At 38.5% G+C, this 21,277-nt stretch overlaps 2 protein-coding genes across 2 annotated transcripts; one reads left to right on the top strand and one right to left on the bottom strand.

Moving 5' to 3' along the window:
- The first annotated feature begins 9,849 nt into the window (after positions 1-9,849).
- On the top strand, positions 9,850-13,521 carry ikzf5 (IKAROS family zinc finger 5). Its single transcript, XM_020921431.2, has 4 exons — positions 9,850-10,240; positions 10,387-10,538; positions 10,670-10,843; positions 10,917-13,521. The coding sequence occupies exons 2-4, from the start codon at positions 10,406-10,408 to the stop codon at positions 11,882-11,884; spliced, it is 1,275 nt and encodes a 424-aa protein (XP_020777090.1). The 5' UTR covers positions 9,850-10,240; positions 10,387-10,405; the 3' UTR covers positions 11,885-13,521.
- Positions 13,522-13,744: 223 nt separating this feature from the next.
- LOC129411554 (deleted in malignant brain tumors 1 protein-like) lies at positions 13,745-19,895 on the bottom strand. The gene is made up of 18 exons (XM_055162767.1): positions 19,484-19,895; positions 19,367-19,381; positions 18,845-18,943; positions 18,431-18,752; positions 18,286-18,351; positions 17,806-17,904; positions 17,685-17,723; positions 17,435-17,536; positions 17,295-17,342; positions 17,116-17,214; positions 16,967-16,999; positions 16,747-16,891; positions 16,454-16,671; positions 15,889-16,064; positions 14,775-15,005; positions 14,543-14,703; positions 13,974-14,218; positions 13,745-13,893 (listed from the first exon to the last, which is right to left on the bottom strand). The coding sequence occupies exons 4-18, from the start codon at positions 18,540-18,542 to the stop codon at positions 13,847-13,849; spliced, it is 1,821 nt and encodes a 606-aa protein (XP_055018742.1). The 5' UTR covers positions 18,543-18,752; positions 18,845-18,943; positions 19,367-19,381; positions 19,484-19,895; the 3' UTR covers positions 13,745-13,846.
- Between the last annotated feature and the right edge of the window lie 1,382 nt (positions 19,896-21,277).

The following is a 21,277-nucleotide window of genomic DNA, read 5'->3' as shown; positions in this document are numbered from 1 at the left end:
CCATAATGCCTGAAATTACACCCAAAGATAGTTAACCTCCATTGAAGTGTGCTCTCTCCTGAGTCCTGATCATCTTGCTGAGCTTGTGTAATGTGGACACAACCATCTGACCCTGTTGTTTGTGTGTTAGCATTAGCATCACAGTGAGCACCCAAACACGTGTACTCCCTCCCCTCCTCATCCTGTCGCTGACAGACAGTAATTGGTGTTTGTTTGCTCTCTTTCCTCCCTCTCTTGTGTCTCAGTGTGGTAAAGAGTGCTATTACCATGGGCTGATTAGTGCGGCCTCTTCAAGCAGCTGTCAGGCCTGTGTAATAAGAGGAAACCTGAGCACAGACTGGAGCGCCCCTTTAACTTGCACAGGGTATCTCAGAGAGGGACACAGGTATGCTTTTAATGACACTGACTAAGGTGTGGGTCTACTGCCGTTACATAGATAAAGGGGAACTCAATCACCACGTATTTAAAGTATTTATCATTTAAATTAAGTTGTGAAAACAAAATTTACAATAAATAAATTCATTATTTTTGTTGCAACCTTCCACAAGTAATATTAGTGAAGTTGGGTGGATCTGAAGAATTTACATTTAAACATACAGGCATATTTCTATAATATGTCTATTGTACCATAACAGGGTTTAGTGATTTAGTCATTACAATATTAAAATTGTATCTAAAAAATAAAATCTTGAGGGCAGTTTTTGATCATGTGCAAATTTTCAACTTTTTTTTTCATAGACTCAGTACTTGATCACACGATTTGTTTTATTGTTGCTGTTGCAAGTGTAATACAATTGCATATAGTCCTTAAAATATAATATAATAAACAAGGATATTAAAAAGCTTGGAAGTAAATCAGCATCTTTAATCTAATTTGAGTATAATAACATACTATAACTGAATATATGGTCTAATCTTAAGGTTATAAAGCGTTATATTTGCGATTATCAGGAGGTTTGTATGATTATGCCAGCTCATTTGACTGTAATGTGAGACCAAAATGTAAATAAAAACTGCTCCCTTGGTTCCATCTGTTAATCAAAAGTAACCCTGGGACCCATGCGGCCCCTAATGGATCTGCTAAAATGGTCTCTTAATACATCTTGGATTCAGTGCATTTGGCCCTGACAAGTCTATCTCACTCACATCTTAAAACAGGCCACTGTCCTCAGGGCAAGCTGGAAAATTAACCATTTAATAGCAATAAATAACCGATTGTGACTCAAGGGGACTCCAAATCAGACCCCTCCCTCACCCTGGCCTCTCTCTCACTCATACTGCAGAGAAGTATGGGCAGTTGGCCATATGCCGCACCTTATTCATTTATTTTCACATTTGAATAGGAAAAGCTGCTTATGAAAGGCTTAAAGACAAAAAGAAGCTGATTGTATCATTATAAAATGTAGTATTATAAGGTGTTCCTAGCTATAGGAGTGAGGGATACTGACAATAATATTTTTTTGAACATCGCGATAACAACATTCACCCCTACAGAAATGTGAATTTAAACATGTCTTTAAATGTATAAGTTCAGGTTAAAGTGAAATGGCTCTAAAATTACCAACACAAGTGCAGAAATATCACTTATTTTGAAGTTTTGGAAGCTTTTTTTGCAGCATTTTATTAAACAATATAGCCTATTCAGTTTTCAAATGTTACATATCTTCTAAACAACATTCACAATATAATTAATATTCATATATATATATATATATATATATATATATATATATATACACACACACTCTTACTAAGTGCATTGGTGTAAATATTTAAATTTCTAATAAAGGCTTTACTTGATTTGATTTGATTTAAATCATACCAAAAGTAGCCTATTTTTGCCAGTTTGCCATCAATTTGTTCATCCCTTGCTTAAATCCCATCTCGTCATATTGACCACGTGCACTGCTGTAGGGCCTTTGCATCGGTCCAAACGTCTCATTGATTATTTGTAAAAACATAAGTGCAAATCAAACCACCATCACAGGGACGGATGAGGGCGGCCTACCTGCGCACATGCGAAAGCGTTCAGTTATTGAGCGATTGATCTGATGTGAAAAGGGTGCATTTGTTTTACGCACCACAGAGACCTTGACTGTAACACCACGCAATCACTCCACCTCCACTATACAGCCTCGCCTCCACCAAGCCGCCGCATATCCAACTTTTCCGTTATGTATTTGGCTTTTCTATTTCACTTTAATAGGTCAGGAATTGGCAACATATTCTTTTACAGCCTCTTGGCACCATTAGAGAGCCTGCTGTCGTCTGGGTTATTTATGAATAACTATTTCATGCTTACTTACATTTGCTGCTTATTTTCCCCCAGTGTGACCTGCAGCAGATTTAGCCCCATTTCCAAAGCCTTAAAGCCAATTCTTTATGTCTGGAGGGTCAGGCCTTCTCGATTGAGTCAAGATTGAAACACCATAGTGCAGTGGGAAAGGTATGGCAAGAGGAAACCAATACTCTTTTATTGTGCTGAGGGCCACATTGAGGAGAGACAGAGAGAGAGAGAGAGAGAGAGAGAGAGAGAGAGAGAGAGAGACAGAGAGAGAGAGAGACAGAGAGAGAGAGAGACAGAGAGAGAGAGAGAGAGAGAGAGAGAGAGAGACAGAGAGAGAGAGAGACAGAGAGAGAGAGAGAGAGACAGAGAGAGAGAGAGAGAGAGAGAGAGAGAGAAGCTTCTAGGTTCATATACATTCAGAGACACCTGCACAAATGAAGATCCATGCAAACCAGCCATACAAATATTGTAAAATTCTTCCCTTTTCATCATCTTACTTAACTTTAAGCTGATTGTATCCTTGATGGTAGCTATTCAGACCACCAGGGAGTCACAACTACAAAATTAGACAGGAAACATTAGTAGGCCTAGGTCAAATGGTTGATTCACTCATGTATAAAGATAAAACAGAAAAAAATGAGTGAAATTTGTTTTGCACCAGGCCAGTAGAGGTATATTGTACAAGCGGTTTGAGGTTAAAATAAGCCTGCTATGTACAGTACGCATCTATATGCGTTTATACACAACGAAACTCCGCTCTGGTTTATGACAGTTCTGAAAAGTGGTTATAAACTCATTGTGGTGAGAAGCATGAGGAATAACTGCACTGCAAATTGTTTAAAATGAACTAGTTCACATTTTAAGACAGTAAAAATCAGGTACAGTGCTTTAAAACAAAAATGCATTGGTCTGGCATATAATTTCAACATGCCAGGATTAGAGCTTCCACCCACCAACCTGAAGGCTGCTGGTTTTTGATCCCAGCTCTAACTAAATGGTACTGTTATTGTTGTTGTTGTTTTTGCCAGTCTTCTCCAGGGAAGCAGAAGTAGTTCATGACTTCCAGGTGTAGAGTGAATGAATGTCTTTTGAGTGTCCAAAAATAGCTATATAACTATAATATTATACAACTATATTATTATAAATCATATATATTTTTGTAAGAAATTTCAGCAAAAGTGAAGTAACAAAAGTTATGAACTAAAAGAGGCCACAAACCTCCAGTTCAGACCAAACTGAGTCAGCAAATGGCAATAAACACAGAAAGCTCGTAAAAAGATGGCAGCCCTAAATCTGTACAGTTTTTATATTCCGTCCAAAAACATGTCACAAACTGTTGTCTGTGTGGTGTTTTACAGGGACTGCGGTAACTTTCCTCTCCCCAAGCAAATCACATCAATCAGAATAAACAGGACAATGGTATTGGGAGCGTGCATCTATACTCATAAGCCTGTGCCGTATGAGATAGGCTGTTTCACTGGCCATTACACACAGCTAAACACACTTTTGATCTGCCTTGGCCCGGGCTCCATACAGTGACCCTAATAAAGCGTGGCGTGGCTGGGCAGGTTTGTCACTGTCACAGGTAAATGATGTAATTAATGAGCGCCAAGCAGCAGAAATGGGAAGCCAGTGCCAGTAGCTTTTAAACACCTCTTCAGATGACTGGCTTTTGGGAGGCCCAGCTGGACATGGCTCCATGGATCGATACAAGGTCAAAGGTCAGTCAAGCCTCCCATTAGGGTGGAGGAGGCGGCCATCATCGTCGTCTGGCTAACAATGCCTCAGGGACATGAGAGTCCTGCTGCTGGGCCAGTTGAGTTTGGAGAATGAATAAAGCAAGATTTGCAAGTTATTATATTATGACAGATTATTAGCCCTTAAGATTCACACTGTTATCTCCATATTCTTTTTTCCTTGTCAAAAATATTAGATTTTGAGTGTTTTTCAGAGTTTGAGCTATCTTATAGGGTTAGGGCATATAGGTAAACCACTTCTTGATATTATGTACTGGTAATCCAGAAATGCTCCTCCATGTTTTTAAAATTCATTCACTTACTTTATTCCACTCACTGCAAAGCTAACTAACATCATCGTGCTTACATCACCACTGCTATTTTATTACTCTTGCATGATTAAAAACACTTGAAAACACACACACTGCTCACCTGTAACTCAGCCCAGAGGCATCGCCATGGAAGTTTAACTCCATGTGGAAGATTGTAGGTAAAGCAAAGAGATAAGCAGGTAGCGGACACTCCAACAGAAGAGGTACCTATATAGTGCATCTTTAAGTTTTAAAACATGAAAGAAAAAAAGCCTATGTCTCCAAAAGTAGTTAAAAATGCCTGAAAATTTACCTTTATTGACCAAAATTACTAGTGAACTTTTAGCCATTTTAGGATGTTGTTACCTCCTCAATACCTGGAGTCGTGATTTGTGTCATTCCCAATTGTCTGTCTACATCTCCAAAGGTTAAATTACTCTGTTCCACCTTGTGATGTGGACGTTGGACTTGAAGTTTTTACCTTTAGTTCAGCAGAGCTTGGTAATTCCAGAGCTAAAATTATCCAAATGATTCTAGTGAAGATGTATGGAGTTTGAAAAACATAATGGAGCACTTCCTGTATTACCACATGACATCACAAGTTGAGTGTTTTCTATTTGCAGGGTTTGTATATTAAACATGTCAGAATGAAACAAAACACAACTCTAGGTATGTTTGTGATGACAAAATAACATTATAGCATAGATCAGAAAGTAGCATAATATGGGCCCATTCATTTTGAGGGATACTGTCATCAGAATGATAGTTTTTGTAAAGAAACTCTGCAAAAGTGGATAATATATGAATGATTTATTATGAGTAATCAGGTTAAATAATTTTAACCACCCAGATATACTGTACATTCCCCTGCTGACAGTTAAAAGACACACCAGTCGCTGTGATGTGGACTGCACAGCTCAGTGACACACAGCCGCCCCTCAGTGTGTGACAGGATCCCACTAGTGTTAAGGATACCTCTGTGGACGCACTATATTATCTGCTATAGACAGTCTAATCCATTTGCTAGCCTCTACTGCGCACCGCTGAAATCCTCGTATTAGTCCAACTGTAGGTTTGGAGGCATCATTCAGGACAATGAGCTATAGCCAGATAACGACAAGCTAGAAAAATGCCCCCACTTTTCAGGCTGTACAAATGACGTTTGGCCACGATAACTCACAACTGGACACTTCATTTCAAGTCAGGGGAAGCTAGCCGGGCCAGTCAAAAGCTATTATACCATCTTCTTTATTTGTGACCCGTGGTTTTGGTAGGCACGCCGTCAAATAAATACTGCTAAAATGCCACTTCAGTCAAAAATATTGTCCAATTCGTTCTCGGTGGCGACCCGGTCCGGATGGCAACCTGTTAAAAGCTGTAAGAGTCAGGTGGACAGACAGTAGGCATCTATCACAGGCCAATAGTATGAGGACTAAGCTGAAGATATATGTATGCGCAGGTGAATGGCCAATGCAGCAGATCCCTGGCAGCCATTCTTAAAGTACTCTAGTCAAATGAATTGATTACCAATTTATCACCATAGACCTGCTTGCTTAGAGGAATAATCACTCACCAATAAAGAAGAAATGGCTATGAATACATTTCAAGGGTGACAATCTTTGAAGAGTAATAGTATAATTTGTCACATGTGACAGAGGGCGCGATTGGCCACAGTATTTCAGCGCAGTGCATTATGGGGCAGAATTTGAGAACGGGTCAGGCAGTGTGTGTTGGGATTTGAGTGGCACTATAATGCGGTAATAAGGCAGTCAGGAGAGCCCACTGACTTCCTGAGGTGACAGCGGTTTATTGTGCATCGCCTCATAAAGCCCCATCATATCAGTAATATCAAATAGGTGTTAAGCACGCGCTGCTGTGATGAATGAGCACATCCCATCTGAAGACAGGTGTACTTTTCAACAACAAAGATTTGGAGCTTTTTAAAATGACAAATAACACTGTCCTCCCCACGCTCCTCCTGCTCAGGCTGTGGTCAAACATAGGTCAATAAAATGTCTGTCTGTCCATTGAGTTTCCACATCTATCAAATGATGAAAGTTTGTCTTTAAGGGAGAGATAGGATTCAGTCCAGGGAGAAAGAGTGGGCTCTTTGAACAACGCACGCAGGAAATTAATCAAGGAAATGGGGTTTTTGGTGGTGCCTATATCACGTCTAATCTATCCTTTGTCCGCGTGGAGCCGTCTCCAAGCCTCACCAATCAAGAGCAACACGCTGGCTTTATGAAAAGGCACTTGTTCCCTGCATAATTGGGGGGTCTCATTGCTAAGTTAAATGGGAGGAGGGGACAGAGGGAGGGCCAGTCTTGTTTGCCCATGTAAAGTGTGATCCAGATAATAGCATTTTCATCAAAGGCAGCAATTACATTCATTACATTGGCACAAGGTGCGCCTGCAAGGAAATTAAGTGGCAAGAGGAAAGAAAAGCTTAATATATACCTCCTTTATCCCGCCTCCACCTCTCAGTGTCTTTTTTCACAGCACACCACGTGGAGCAACAGACTCCAAAAGAAACACTGTCAGGAGAAGAAGAATAAATCTCCTCCAAGCCCCCCTTCACCTTTCTCCTTCCAAGAGCCCGCTGCTGTTACTATGGCCGCACTTGTGTGGGATTAAAAAGGCTTTTTAGAAGGGTAATCTCTAATGCAGCCAACAAATGACACCGGGGCCTTTTAAAAAGTGCTTAAAATCTGCCTTAAATTAAATTCCCATTTCCTTCCCAAAGAAGGAGCAAATGAATTGTCTTGTGTGGTGTTAAACTACAAACAGGCAGTAAATCAAGCGCTTAAGAGGACAAGGGAACCTTTTCATTCAGGCCCTTTTCAGCTGTGAGCCGGAGCAAGTGGATAACACTGCAACCTTCTTCAAGACAGGTGTTGTCCATGAACCTATACGCACAGTTAAACAAGATAAATCTGCTCTCTCAAAACACTATTTTCTTATCAACTACAAGACTTTGTATTCACCAAATACCAATCATAACCAAATCAAATGAAATTAAGTTTTCATAGAAAAAATACTAAATGAATAGGAATAAAATAAGAATCACTCACTTAGTAGTAGAGTAAAACATGTATAAGTTTGCAAAACTATTTATAGTTGTGTACAGAAAATATGGACACGAACAACATATAAATATCAGGTTAGGTATCTGCAGTTTGTGGCATGGTGGTGATTTGCAGTATTGCGTGTGATTACATATGGATAACGTTAGAGCTAGCACAGGCTCACAGCAGCAGGATGGACAGACCTGAAGAATCTCTTCTTTAGGCAGATACCCCCGTCTCCCACCTTCCACACAGAGCCCAGAGGACAGCCCAGGATGGAGCTGGACTTCTTGTTGATCTTGTTCAGTTTCTCCCTCTCTGTGATGCTGCTGCTCCAGCAGACCACACCGTACAGGACAGTTGATGCCACCAGTATAGAAGGTTAAAAAGGCCACAGTCTCCTTAGGAGGTAGAGCCTGTTTATTTATATCTATGCTCAATACAATGCAGAGTGAACTATTTTCTTTATACATCAATGCACTCTGATGATGGGTCTAAATGCCAACCTCTCTACTCTATTCTTCAAGTCTAATTAATACACTGCCCTTTAGAGAACAGCTAAATATATCACGAGTCTTTAATTCAAAATTAAGTTTGACCATTTGTAACCCCCATATTTTAGATTAGATAAATCTTTATGTCAAAATTAGGCATTGCAATAAACAGGACAAATAGATATACATTTATTGCTTAAAGATTTATCTGATTAGAATTACACTGTAACTGCTCAAATGAATGGGAGTGCAGGGAAAGGTGCACTTTGTCTTTTACTGGTGACAAATCATTGTGACTCGGGGTAAATTATTCAACAGGATCTGGCTCCAGTGGAAACCTGAGCATAATTAAATTGCAATAAAATAACATTAGTGTGGACAGGCTGTTAGAAGGTGGTGTAATTGGCTGCTCTGGTGGTCATGGTTCAAATGATGAGGTCGACTGTCATGTCTCTTACATGGGGTCCCACGGGACAGCAGTGGGCAGGACAGGGCTAGTTTACACTGTTGTCTGGAGCAGCAGCAGTAGTGAATAATTGCAGTAGCAGCAGCAGTAGTAGTAGTAGCAGAAGTAGTAGAATTAGTAGTGGGGTGTAGCAGCGGTCATTTCGAACTAAAATGCAAACACGGGCGACATCCTGTCTTTGAATCTTGTAGGAAGGAGTAGTTCAATAATAACGTTTAGGCGCTACGTGATTCAGCAGTGGTATGTTGGCGCCATCTAGTGTTAGAAGTGTGTACATCATCATAGTCATTCTTATTTTAATAAAAGTGTTCGAAAAAGATAAATATTAAATGGCCTAAATAAATAAAACACACAAATTTAAAAGTAGCATGTTTTCTTGTGTCACCCTCAAGATTATGCTCATTTCAACGGATATTGTTGCAATTGTCTGACTATGGGTATGCATGGGTAAATGAAAAAAGAACAAACAGGAAAATCTGCCTAATTTGAGTTAAGATATCCTGACAATAAAAAATAATAATATGAATGCATTTCATTTATACAACGGTTTCTAAACACTCAAAGTACATTAAGCAGACAAAGCAAAAAAGAAGTTGGGGTTGAAGCATTAATTCAAGTACAGTATAAACTTTAATGTATAGGGACTATTGCTCACATCCTTTTTATACAGTTGGTATTACTGTGTCATATACAATAGGTCACTTGTATTACAGTAAGAGTTCACTGGTACGGTACTAGTTGTAATGTGGTAAACAGATATGGGGGCCTCACTCAACCTGGCCATTTGTCATCCTCTCCTCAGTGGTTTTCCTACAACTCTGACACAAATGGGGCGATGTGATATCACAAAGTGCCTTCTTGTAAATTATTGATTATAATAAAACATGAATGAGTCAATCGCTTTTGAAAGTAATGCAATTGTTGTGCCTCATTTGCCACTTACATGTAATTGCAAGAGTGCTTGTCACAGATATTAGTAGAAGCTATCAGTTAACATCATTAGTAGCAAGTGTTAAAAATTTAAGATTTACATTGCAGGTGCTGAGAAAGGAGCTGTGCACTTCCATGAATCAACATAGTTTGCACTGCAGTAGCAATTGTGAAAAACAAAAACAGTAAACCATGGCTACAGTAAGACTACACAGTACTACAAGGTAGGATAATTTTTCTTTGTGCTCCAATTGTCCCTGTCACAATATGTCACTTAGAGCATAATGGAGACTGACCATTAAGAGGAATGGGAGAGGTAAAGTGTGTCTGAGACAGAAAGATGCATTATCAGGTGAATACAACAACAACAACAACAACAACAACTATTATTATTATTATTATTATTATTATTATTATTATTATTATTATTATTATTATTATTATTATTATTATTATTATTATTATTATCCAAGTCTGTTAGTATTATATGTTTGATATTTTCATGAGACTTTTGATATAGGAACTTGTTCGTAGTAGGAACCAAAGTAAGAGGGGGACCGTTTGTGCCGATGCAACCAGGCGAACTTTAACCCTAAATAAAACAGGATTTGGGTTTTTTTTCTTTTGATTAATTGTTTTAAAACGTCAAGGGAATTTCTTTTTTTTTTCGTTTGTTTGATGGTAAATGGTATAATATTGCCTTGGCTTCCCAGTGCTATGTATAGATTTTAAAGATGCTTTGTCCACGTAAGCTAGCATTAGCTCTAGCTTAGCTTCGATAGCGTTAGTAACAAAATGTCAAAGACAAGAGGTGCGTAAGACTGAGCCAGTCAAAAGACATTTTATTGCGTTGTTTTCCTGTTTCTCTAATATTGTGGATTATCATCAATGTGCCTGTACAACATATAAACATACAGCACCGCAAGTTTTACCTGTTCAACATTTAAAGAGGTGAGTACAAATATGGCTTGCCAGCACCTGATGATTCTGTATAACTTTATACCATTACAGTTTTTGCGGCTTCTTTTTTATTTATGTTGTGTGTTTATAAAATGTATCGAACCAGCCCTAGCTTTAAGGAATGTCACTCGTTTTAGTTTGCACCAGTCTGCATCCATGGGGGAGGAAAAGCCAGACACTCTGGACTTCGTGAGAGATTTCCAAGAGTACCTCAGCCAACAGACTCAACACGTCAACATGATCTCAGGCTCCGTGAGTGGCGTTAAAGAGGAAGAAGAACTACCTGCTGGTAAATTTTTGTTTTATTATTTCTTAAGTCTATTTGGCAGCAGAGCATGTCAATTAATGTGAAAATCATTAGAGTAGCTTAGTTACCAGAAGTTTTCAAATTATTTATGAAGTGTTTGTTATTCTCTTCAGACTGCACCCAGAATGGCTTAGAACATGCCTCTGTGGAAATGTCATTAGAGGACAGCTCAGGGATCTTGGTTGATGGTTTTGAGAGGACCTACGATGGCAAACTGAAGTGCCGCTACTGTAACTACGCCACAAGAGGCACTGCACGTCTAATTGAGCACATCCGAATCCATACAGGTGTGTTTACTGAAAGGTTTTGCTAGAGCAATAACTATGTATATGAGTCTGAACCTTAGTTTTGTTTAAACAGGAGAGAAGCCTCACCGTTGCCACTTGTGCCCCTTTGCCTCAGCGTATGAGCGACATTTAGAAGCCCACATGAGGTCCCACACAGGAGAGAAGCCCTACAAGTGTGAGCTCTGCTCCTTCCGCTGTAGTGACCGCAGTAACTTGTCTCATCATCGACGCAGACGACACAAACTTCTGCCAATGAAAGGAGCCCGCTCACTTTCTCACAAGAAGATGCTGAGTGTTCTACAAAAGAAAGCTAGTTCACTTGGCTACGGTCGTCGACTGCTTATCAACTTCAGCCCTCCCTCGATGGTTGTACATAAAGCTGACAATGTTAGTGACTATTCACATGAGCTGCCACATCTACGGCAGGAGGCATATGATAACCAGAGTCGTCCAGGTGAAGAAGGGCTGTCTGTGAACCAGAATCACCATCACCATGATATGGTCATGGAAAATCCACTGAACCAGTTGTCAACTTTGGCAGGCCAACTGGCCAGCCTCCCTTCAGAGGCCCAGGTGCAGACACAGGGGCCCATGTCTCCAGGAGCAGAATCTGTTGTGGATGAGAAACCTTTCCTCATCCAGCAGCCTCATCCTGCTACAGCTCCTGTGGCGGTCAGTGCAAGCATGGCACATGCCTCCTCCTCTTCTCCAATCACTCCAGAGCCCCGCGCCCCTCCTCACAGCAACTGCAGTCCAGGTGGAGTGCCTTGTAGTGAGCACAGCGGGCACAACAGTACTCCAAGCATCTCCAACAGCCAACCCAGCACTCCAGCTCCTGGTTTGTCTGCTCCCCTGCAGGACCCCCATGCATTGCATCACTGCCAGCACTGTGACATCTACTTTCCTGATAACATCCTTTACACCATCCACATGGGCTGTCATGGCTACGAGAACCCTTTCCAGTGTAACATCTGTGGCTATAAGTGCAAGAGCAAGTACGACTTTGCCTGCCACTTTGCCCGAGGGCAGCACAAGCAGTAGAAACATTTCAGACTCCTCAGTTGTTTATTCAATTTTATAGTCTTTTTATTTATTGGTCCTATACTCGGCCTCAATGTAGCTTAGCTTTTTCACGTTGTGCTTTCACAGGAAAACTTTCTTGTTTTCTTTTGTGTATTTAACAATCACCATTGAAGTGTTTCATTAAAGGTGCAACATGTTAGCTCTGTTAGCAGAGAATTATAGATTTAAACTTACATTTAAATGTATCATGATTAACTTTCTCACATTTACACATTTTAGTCTCTAACCTAGTTATAGTGTAAAGTGAAAACTGAGATAGGTTTTAATCTTCTAAATTCTTTGTAATGCACCTTTTTAAGAAGGAACAGTGTTCTGAGTTGAGAAATTACTTTGGGGTGTTTAAGACCTTTTTATTAATCATTGGAAAGCATTCCTCTTATCTTTCTGCAGTAGAAAAAAAACTGGGCTGCATTCCATAATTCATACCCAAATTAATTGTAAACATCATTAGAATAGTAGTCATATAATACCTGAAATGAATGAAGATTGAGAGAGCCTGTTCTAATTAGATTTTTAATTGAGCTGTGGTTGAAGTTGAGAAGATACTCTATAGTCTTCACCTACATGGCTGAAAAAAAAAAAAGTTTTTGTTACAGTGCCTGAATAGAACATCGTTTGTTAATAGTTAATATAACTTTTTTTAAAATTTTGATAAGGTTATTTTGGGATGGCAATTATCTGTCCTATAGTTTTTTGCCAATATTTTGTGCTATGATGCTGCTTACTTTGAACTACTGTCACAACATATTTCCTTACTTTCAGAGGACTATTTTTATTTCAGATATCATTATGTTGCATTACCTCTTTTACCGATATGACATTGTATGTCATTATTTAGTATCCAGTAGCTAGGACAGAATCATCATGTATTGCGTTTCACCTTCAGAATTGCCACGTAGCGTCAGGGATGCCACATTTTATCCTTTGTCATTATCACTCCCATCAAAACTTGTGGAGCCCAGGACTTTTCTGAATATTTACTCAGTATTGTATTGTTTTGATTGTTGTTATGTGTCAAAACATGTTGCAGTGAGATTTCTAATTCACAGAGTGTCTTTAAAACTGTTGTGTGCATTTAACAACATACTAAAGCACTGATTCTTAACCATAGGGGCCCATGGCAGGGCTGTGTGTGTAATGTAACTATAAAGTCATGTGAGTGGTCCACAGTAGGACTGAGCAGTATGGCAATTAAAACTTTGTGATCTGATCCCAGTAACATTGCAATTTTGGTGATATTTTGATTGGTGAGTGACAATTAAATTGTGATCAGAGTCAGACTATGAAAATTGTGATACATTTTTAGACTATTTGTCACCCCTAGTTCCCAGGTTATTTTGTACTGGAAAAGTTGGGCCCCAGCAGTCAGAAGGTTAAGAATCCCTATACTAAAAGGACCAGATACTCGTCAATGCCTACCAATGATAGGGGACATCCCATACAGACTGCCTTACTTGGTTTGCAAATTGTGTTGTAGTCGACTAGATAAAACTGAATGTGGATGCCTTTTGGCTATGCTTCATCCCTCTGGGAATAAAAATCATTTTATTGTGGGACTGACAAACCTAATTTATAAGTAAAGTGTTTTTAATCCATTGTTGCAGTTGTTGTTGTTTTTTTTTATGCATTCACAACATAATAGAGGGATTACACAAATTTAAAAAAGAATGTTGATAACACCATTGCATCTAGACAAACTGGAACATTAACAACAAAGTTAATGTATGTAATGTATGCTCTATGAACTCCTGAATCTGGAATATTGAATAAAAAAAAAAGTTAAATTTTAGTCCAACTAATGAAATGAAGTATCACACATTTTGTCTTTTCATAATGCTTTTAATCAGGTATAAATTATATTTTAGGAGTAGTGATGATTAATGTAAATGATTGAACTGGTTTGTGCTTCTGAGTCTCAAGTTAACCCTTGGTCCTCTGCTGAGTCGCCTTTGCCAATTTCTTTGACTCTGAAACAGTAACCCAAGTAAGTTGAAACTTTAAATTAATTTCAGTATTAAGAACATAAATGCATATAAAACATGCTTACTTTGAAGCTGAATGGGCCCCAGCACCACTGTTTCAGTGTCATGCTCAGAGCCCACCTCTCGGGCCACTCTTCGGTTGCAGCCTCGGCGACAGCGGGAGTTGTAGTCAGAGGCTGGACAGATGAACACTGTACACTGAAGGTACACGTGGTCAGTGGCACGCAGGAACTGGAAGGCACTAAATCTGAATTGTGCATAGGGCCTGGTGCCAGAGGAGTATGAGTAGAAGGTGGAGTCAACTCGGCATCTATAGATCAAGAGTTTGTTTAGTTTGTGTCTATTAGCCTATTTAAAATTTTATATAATACATACTCTAACTACCATTAACATCGCACTATGTAATTTCAATACTTTTTCAAACTTAATTATACTGTTTTAATTAACATTATGAGTTATATTATGTTACTTATTTAGGCTATTCTGCATTTACAATTATAAAAATGGTTTGTAAGCCTGAAGCACTACAATCAACAATTATTCACACCCTACTGCAATAATCTTCCATTTATTTATTTATTTTTGCCACCATCCATATGAATTGAATTAATAGCAATATTTCTTATTTCCTTACCCATTGCGAATCAAGTCATAGGATCTGTTGTGGAAATCATGGGGTGAGGGAGAGGCCACACAAGTATCCAGAAACACTACCAAGGAGCTGTCTCCACGCCTCATGCTCACTTGGACATACAGATATTGGTTGAGCTTCACCTCATATGGCACTTGGGTAACCTAACAGAATAGCAATTAGTTAGTATTTTGGATCGAAAAGGCTACTATTATATATCCCTTCTAATTTGTACCTGGTAGTAGAAGTTGCTAGATGTGTAGAAGGCCATTGATGTATTGAATCTACCAGACCCAGAGATGCTAACATTGTCATTGTGTTTGACTTCATAAATGATCTGAGAAACAGAGTCCTGCTCCATTCGGCAGCTCACATTCAGTCTGAACAGAGACTGACGAGTGATCTCCCCATAGTCAGAGGAAAAGGCACGGAGGGCATTGGTGTACACGATTTGGCCATGGTCAAACTGAAAAAAAAAAAGTCCAGTAGTTGCATTCCCATTTTAGAGTTTGATTAACTTTTCGTTTGGGGGTCTGTCAGGTGCTTGTTTCAATAGATATGTCATTGCTCTCCCTGGAATCTTCTACAGTATGACATGCTCTGTTTTCAGTGTATTCTTGATTTATTAATTACAGGTGGTTTTATAGCTCAAAATACCTAGAAAGACACCCAGTTTGACAATCTGTGACTGGGTTTCCCTCTCCACAGACCTGTAACTTGGTCTGGTTTGGCCTTCATAATGACTGAAAGGTTTAATACTGCACTGTAAAACATTCCAGACAAAGCAATAACATCTCCAAGAAGAAAAGCAGTTGACAAACCCTGCAATAGAAAAGTTACACAATGCACCTTTGAATTACAGATGGAGAGTTAGGACTTATATGTGGGTTTCAGAATGATGTGAAACTAGGGCCATCGCTATAGTGATCATCAATTTAAAATATTATATCTTTTGAATGGGAAAAAAAAAATCTTCTCCAAATGTTTAACCTTACTGGCTCAAAATTTGTGTTTTTTTTTTGTGTTTTTTTTTGAGGTTAGATAATGACACCACTTTTAGAAGTTATTGTGAAAAAAACTGCTTTTGTTTATTTATGTGACTTGTGCCCATTTTTGTTTCATGTGGAAAAGCACAGAAATTACAGATTTCTGCGCTTATTTTATTAAATCAAGTCAACAAATCTGCAATCTGACAGTTAAACAGCCAATTACATCATATTAGTATTATCTGTTCTCCAGCTTAAAATAATAATAAAAAAAAATTAAACTAGAATGATGAGATGTCTCCTATTATTAATTACCAACAAGAATTAAACCATGAATATTAAAATATCAATTGAGTGTATTACCTGCCGGACAGTACCACATGTGTTAATGGGAAATTTGAAGACCACATTGTAATAGGAGATTTCAGGTCTGCAGTACTGGTCGTTTAAAAACAGATTGTAGCCATCGACACCAACTGAGTTAAGGTAGCTCCTGGAAATCACAATGTTCATGTTGTCTGAGGAGCAGTCCACTCGACCTGTAGAAGAACCATCATATTGTAATACTGGATACATTTAAAGATGTATTGTGTAACTTTGCTGGTGGAGGTGTTACTCCATGGAGATGTTATTATTTTCTGGAATGTTTCACAGTATGGTATTAAACCTGTCTATCTTCATGTAGGCCAAGTAACAAGCCAGATCTTTGTACAGGCATCTCCGCTTACAGTCAGAAAGCTAGTTTTTCTAGGCATTTTTGAGCTATAAAACCACCTTTAATTGAATAAATGTAAAAGAAAGAGCTGTTTAATGTGGAACATTTGAAGCAGAGCAGTGAGCCATAGAAACAAGCAAGTGACGGGCCCTCTACCAGAAAAGTTACACAATGCACCTTGAAACAGTCTTATTTAATTGTTTTCATTGGTACCTAGGCCAGATGATAGGGAGCTTGTAAACTCTGCATTAAATCCATGTCCTACCACCGAGCTGTCAGTGCGGAAGTGCACAGTCAAATAGTTGGAGGAGGAGTGGAAAGAACTCTGGCTACTGTTACTGTTACTATTACAAACTTTTCCCAAGAGCTTAGACCCTACAGATGGTCCATCGTAGACATTAATATAGTCACAACCACAGCAGTTTTCCAGTCTGTTGAGATATGAAAAAGTCACAGAGGATAAAGTAATATATGGTTGTTCAGTTTGAAGTGACTGGAGAACTTACTCCAGGTATGTGAATGTGAGATAGATGTTCTGGTCAGATGATGCCCTGATCTGCCAGACACAGTTGGAGTTGTCTGGATAGTGGTAAGGGTAATTAGGGCTGGAGAAGGAGCCTGAGCCAAACAGAGAGCCTCCACAGCTTGCTCCTAGTAGTAAAGAGCATCTAGAATCAATACACTCTAAAGATGTAAATGTATTTGTTTAACAGGCTAATTTAATACCTGGGCTGCTGGTGGTATGGTTATAGCAGAAAGCTGAATAACAGAGAAGAATTATTACATGCATTTGTTTGTTTTGTCATTTGTGAAGAATTCATACATCTGAAAAAAAATCCTCCATCTTAATAAACATTTTCTTGTGACACACTCACAGTAGTAATCGTGGCAACAGTTGCCATAGTATTCACAAGAGCTGCTGCAGGAGCAGCTCCCCATGTGGTGCCCACAGTTGTAGCGGCATGAAGGTTGTTCTGAGAAACACAAAGAAGAATATCAGGAATGTTGTGGTGCCTTTTTGACATTATTAATATATTCTAAGTATATTCTGTACCTGTGGTTTGGCTGGGGGGTGGAGGTGTAGTTCCACTGTCACAGTAAGCTAAATGATAAGGATGTGCAATTCAGTTAAATTATAAAGTTAAAAAGGACTGTTTTATTATTTTAATAAAACTGTTGTTAGTTGCGGCTTACAGTAGAAGTCAGGGCAACAGTTTCCATAGTATCGACAAGAGCTAGAGCAAGAGCAGCTTCCAAAATAAGAGCCACAGTTGTAGCGACATGAAGGAAGAGTTTCTAAAAGAAGGACAATGGAAAGTCACAGTGGGATGTGTAAAGTTTACACTAATGGAATAGTTTAACCTCTTTAAGGAGGAGCTATAGGTTAGTAAAGTGAATCACTATTTCCTTAACATAGCCTATTTAAACTCATTTAAAATTTTACCTGTAGGTGAAGGTCTCATTGTAGTATGTGAGCAGTAATCTATTGTATGAGGAAAAAAACAATAATACTTTATACCAGCATTTATAAATAAAAAAGATATTAAAGGTTGTCATGGACTTACCATAGTAATCATTACAACAGTTGCCATAGTATTGACAAGAGCTGCTGCAGGAGCAGCTCCCCATGTAGTGTCCACAGTTGTAGCGACATGAACGGTGTTCTGAGAAACATAAAAATGTCAGGAATGTTGTGAGGCCATTTTGTGATTTTTTGTATATTTTTAGAGTATTCTGTATCTGTGGCTTAGATGGTGGTGGTTGTACTCTAACAGTAAGCTAAATGATATGTATATACGGTAAAACTGTTATAAGGTTAAAGTGGACCTTTTTAAAAACAATGCATTTGCTATAGTAGTGGCTTACAGTAGAAGTTGGGGCAACAGCCTCCATAGTATTGACAAGAGCTGCTGCAGGAGCAACTTGGCAGGTGATACCCACACAGTTGTAAAGACAGGAATAAGGCTGAAGTTCAGTGGCCTGACTGAAGGGCCACTGACATTCATTTCCACACAGGTAAAATTAAGTTAAGGTTTAGGTCATACCTGAATGAGTTATACGCGTTGATGTAGTTGTAGCTGTAGTTGTCGTTGTTTGCGTTCCGCAGTAAGCTAAGGAAAATATAACATTTATTAATTTAATGTCCTTTTTCTTACAGTGATATCAACAGGGCCAATAGACCACACTTACAGTAGTAGTCATAGCAACAGTTGCCATAGTATTGACAAGAGTAGCTGCAGGAGCAACTTCCCAAGTGTACTCCACAGTTATAACGACATGAACGACCTGAGACACGCCACATAAAGTAACCTCATTTTTAAGTATGAATATGAAATATCTTTATTATATTATGTTTTTCTTGCTTTATACCTTGTGTGGACACTGTTGAGGGAAAAAGAACCACAGAAAGTTATATTCACATTAGGTCAATTTTTTTTTTACTACAACATTGCTTTTCCTTAATAAAGTTGAATACCTTCAGTGGGAGGTTCAGTTGTTCTTTCACAGTAAGCTACATAAATAAAGAATGGTTATACTGTCTGTTCCATATTTGTCTTCATATACATATGATAAACACAGCACTTCTCAGTTTGACACACTTACATTGATAGTCAGAGCAACAACTGCCATAGTATGTGCAGGAGCTCGTGCAGGAGCAGGTTCCCAGGTTGTAGCCACAGTTGTAACGACATGAAGGCTGCTCTGAGGGAGAGGGTGCCAAAAAAGTTTGATGCAATGAATATTAATCTGTCTAATAAAGCATTAGTCTTATATAACACTTTTCCAGACACTCAAAGTCTCTTTAAACTTTGGTGAATTATTCATAATAATCTGCCACAGCTGCCCTGGGGCAAACTGACAGAAGCGAGGCTGCCAATCTGCACCATCGGTCCCTCCAACCACCGCCAACACTCACACTCACACCACTTTCATACTAGGCAATCTGGAAGTGTCTTGCCTAAGGACACAACAACAGTTTTTTGCCACTGGTGTCCCACTGTGGCACCTGATTTTCCCAGCAGTCTCTCATCCAGGTACTAACCAGGCCCAGCCCGGATTTTTGTCTACAGTAGTAATTAGACCAAGATCAAAATATGAATACAAGAAAAAGTGACATTGTTTTACCTGTTGTTCCCCAGCCTGGAAATATATATAAAAAAAAAAATCAAAACATGTCATTAGGTGGATCACAATTGTACCCTAAAACTAGAAATAATTAAAGCAACAGATACAGTATCTTACCTTGTACCCTGCAGAAGGTTATCACAGCACAGAGCAGCACGAGAGTCAACATGATGGAGCCTCTTTCTCCTCAACTTGTCACCATTGCAAAATGAGACGGTTTATATACTGTTCCGTTCACACCTTTACAGCATAATTAAGAAAACCATATAAGTTAAATAAAAGAAGATGGCCGTGAGAAACACACATTTGGTGGTGCTAAAACTGTTTGCAGAGAAAGGTGTGGAATGGTTTAGGTGAGATTATATAAAATTGATGGATTACTCTGCTGTAATTTGGCTTGTTTACAACTTTAGATTAATTCATGTTTATGGACATGGACCCCATGCCTGTCTAATAATATATAAATAAGCATACATTAAATCTTCAAACAAATACTCTGTGACCAATTTATTTTTCATTCAAACATGAATGTCCCCAGTTTCTTTTAATGAATATTCAATATTTGATATAATTAATATATATTTTATATTTAAACAACCAAATTCATTAATAATAAAGTATGATTGCTTTTATTTATAGTTAAATTAGAACTCATAATATAATATAATCACATTCTATAGCCGCAATTTATATAATTTTAACAGATTCCTTAAAGGTGCATTGTGTAACTTTTTTGGTGGAGAGGCCGTCACCTGCCTGTCTCTATGAGGATGTTACTGTTTTCCCTGGATTATTCCATAGTATGGAAAAAAACAAACAAACTTGGTAATCAAAATGGAAACAGGTTAATGGTCAGATCTATGAAGAAGCACATAGTAAAAATCTGTGCTTTTTAAGGTATTGTTCAGCTATAAAACATCTGTAATTGAAGAAATGCAAGGATGTTTAATGCCCTACTGTGGAACATTCCATGCAAATCAATAGCATCTCTATGGAGACAAACAAGTAGCGAACCCTCCACCTTAGAGTGTTACACAGTGAAACTTTAATGTTCACTGTGACATAAGTTTACACTGGATGACCTTCGCATCATACGCCACTTCATTTATCAGAATTCTGCACTGGCACTGCCACATACTTGTGGTTATAGTGGCCATAAAGCTGAGAAGATCTGTGTGGGGTTAGGTGCAAAAAAGCACAGTTTGATTATGTTTAAGTAAACAAAACTATGTAAATAAATGTAGACTGTGGGACACATCTGACTTGTTTGCTCTGGTCTCAGAACAAGCAGGATGTCCTTATTGCCCAGCGTACAGTCATGTGTCAAGGTGAGTGACAAAGCTAAATACATATACTTGTTCCTGGCATCGTGTTTTCTTAGTTTTTTTCCTGTTTGGGGTCACCACAGGATCTAACTTGATGGACAGCATAGAACAAGTTACATTGAAGTAACTCACAGGGAGGTTAATGTTGCCTATAACTTCTCAGAAAAAGAAAACATGTCATGCTTTTTCAGGTATTAAAATCAGCGTACTATAACACTGAGTAAAGATCAAACCTAAACAAGGTTTTGCAAGAGCCAAATTTCTTCATTCACAACATTGCATTTACTTATGAAATATCTAAAAAGGTAAATCCATAAATGTTGAACCTGATATTTTCTACTGGTGAGCTATATACAGAAATCTAGAAACATTATACAAATGTTACTCTGTCAGATACTTTAACTGGTACTTTTTGAGTAATATTATTTTAACCAACTGTATCTGTGTATTTTATTTTTGACCACCCTACACCTTAGTTATGTTATTTTTTCACTTTTGGAATAATACTATATACAGGCTACAATCTTATGTTTGATGCAAATTGACCTGGTCAAGTAAATTTCCTACTAAGATTGAGCAAAATTTC

This window comes from Boleophthalmus pectinirostris, unplaced genomic scaffold, assembly GCF_026225935.1.
Source record: "Boleophthalmus pectinirostris isolate CB_2022bp ecotype Guang Dong unplaced genomic scaffold, ASM2622593v1 HiC_scaffold_5, whole genome shotgun sequence".
Classification (NCBI taxonomy): domain Eukaryota; kingdom Metazoa; phylum Chordata; class Actinopteri; order Gobiiformes; family Gobiidae; genus Boleophthalmus; species Boleophthalmus pectinirostris.
The sequence above is the reverse complement of the archived record's forward strand: the minus strand, read 5'-3'. Positions and strand labels throughout refer to the sequence as shown.

What these genes read in the sequence shown, in the direction of transcription:
- ikzf5 (XM_020921431.2), top strand. Translation starts at nt 10,406, where the DNA reads ATGGGGGAGGAAAAGCCAGACACTCTGGACTTCGTGAGAGATTTCCAA. An exon ending in GGAAGAAGAACTACCTGCTG is followed by an intron (nt 10,539 to 10,669) that starts GTAAATTTTTGT and finishes TATTCTCTTCAG; the next exon opens with ACTGCACCCAGAATGGCTTA. An exon ending in GCACATCCGAATCCATACAG is followed by an intron (nt 10,844 to 10,916) that starts GTGTGTTTACTG and finishes TTGTTTAAACAG; the next exon opens with GAGAGAAGCCTCACCGTTGC.
- LOC129411554 (XM_055162767.1), bottom strand. Translation starts at nt 18,542, where the DNA reads ATGTGGCGTGTCTCAGGTCGTTCATGTCGTTATAACTGTGGAGTACAC. An exon ending in CTCACATTCACATACCTGGA is followed by an intron (nt 16,672 to 16,746) that starts GTAAGTTCTCCA and finishes ATATCTCAACAG; the next exon opens with ACTGGAAAACTGCTGTGGTT. An exon ending in CTCCCTATCATCTGGCCTAG is followed by an intron (nt 16,065 to 16,453) that starts GTACCAATGAAA and finishes GTTCTTCTACAG; the next exon opens with GTCGAGTGGACTGCTCCTCA.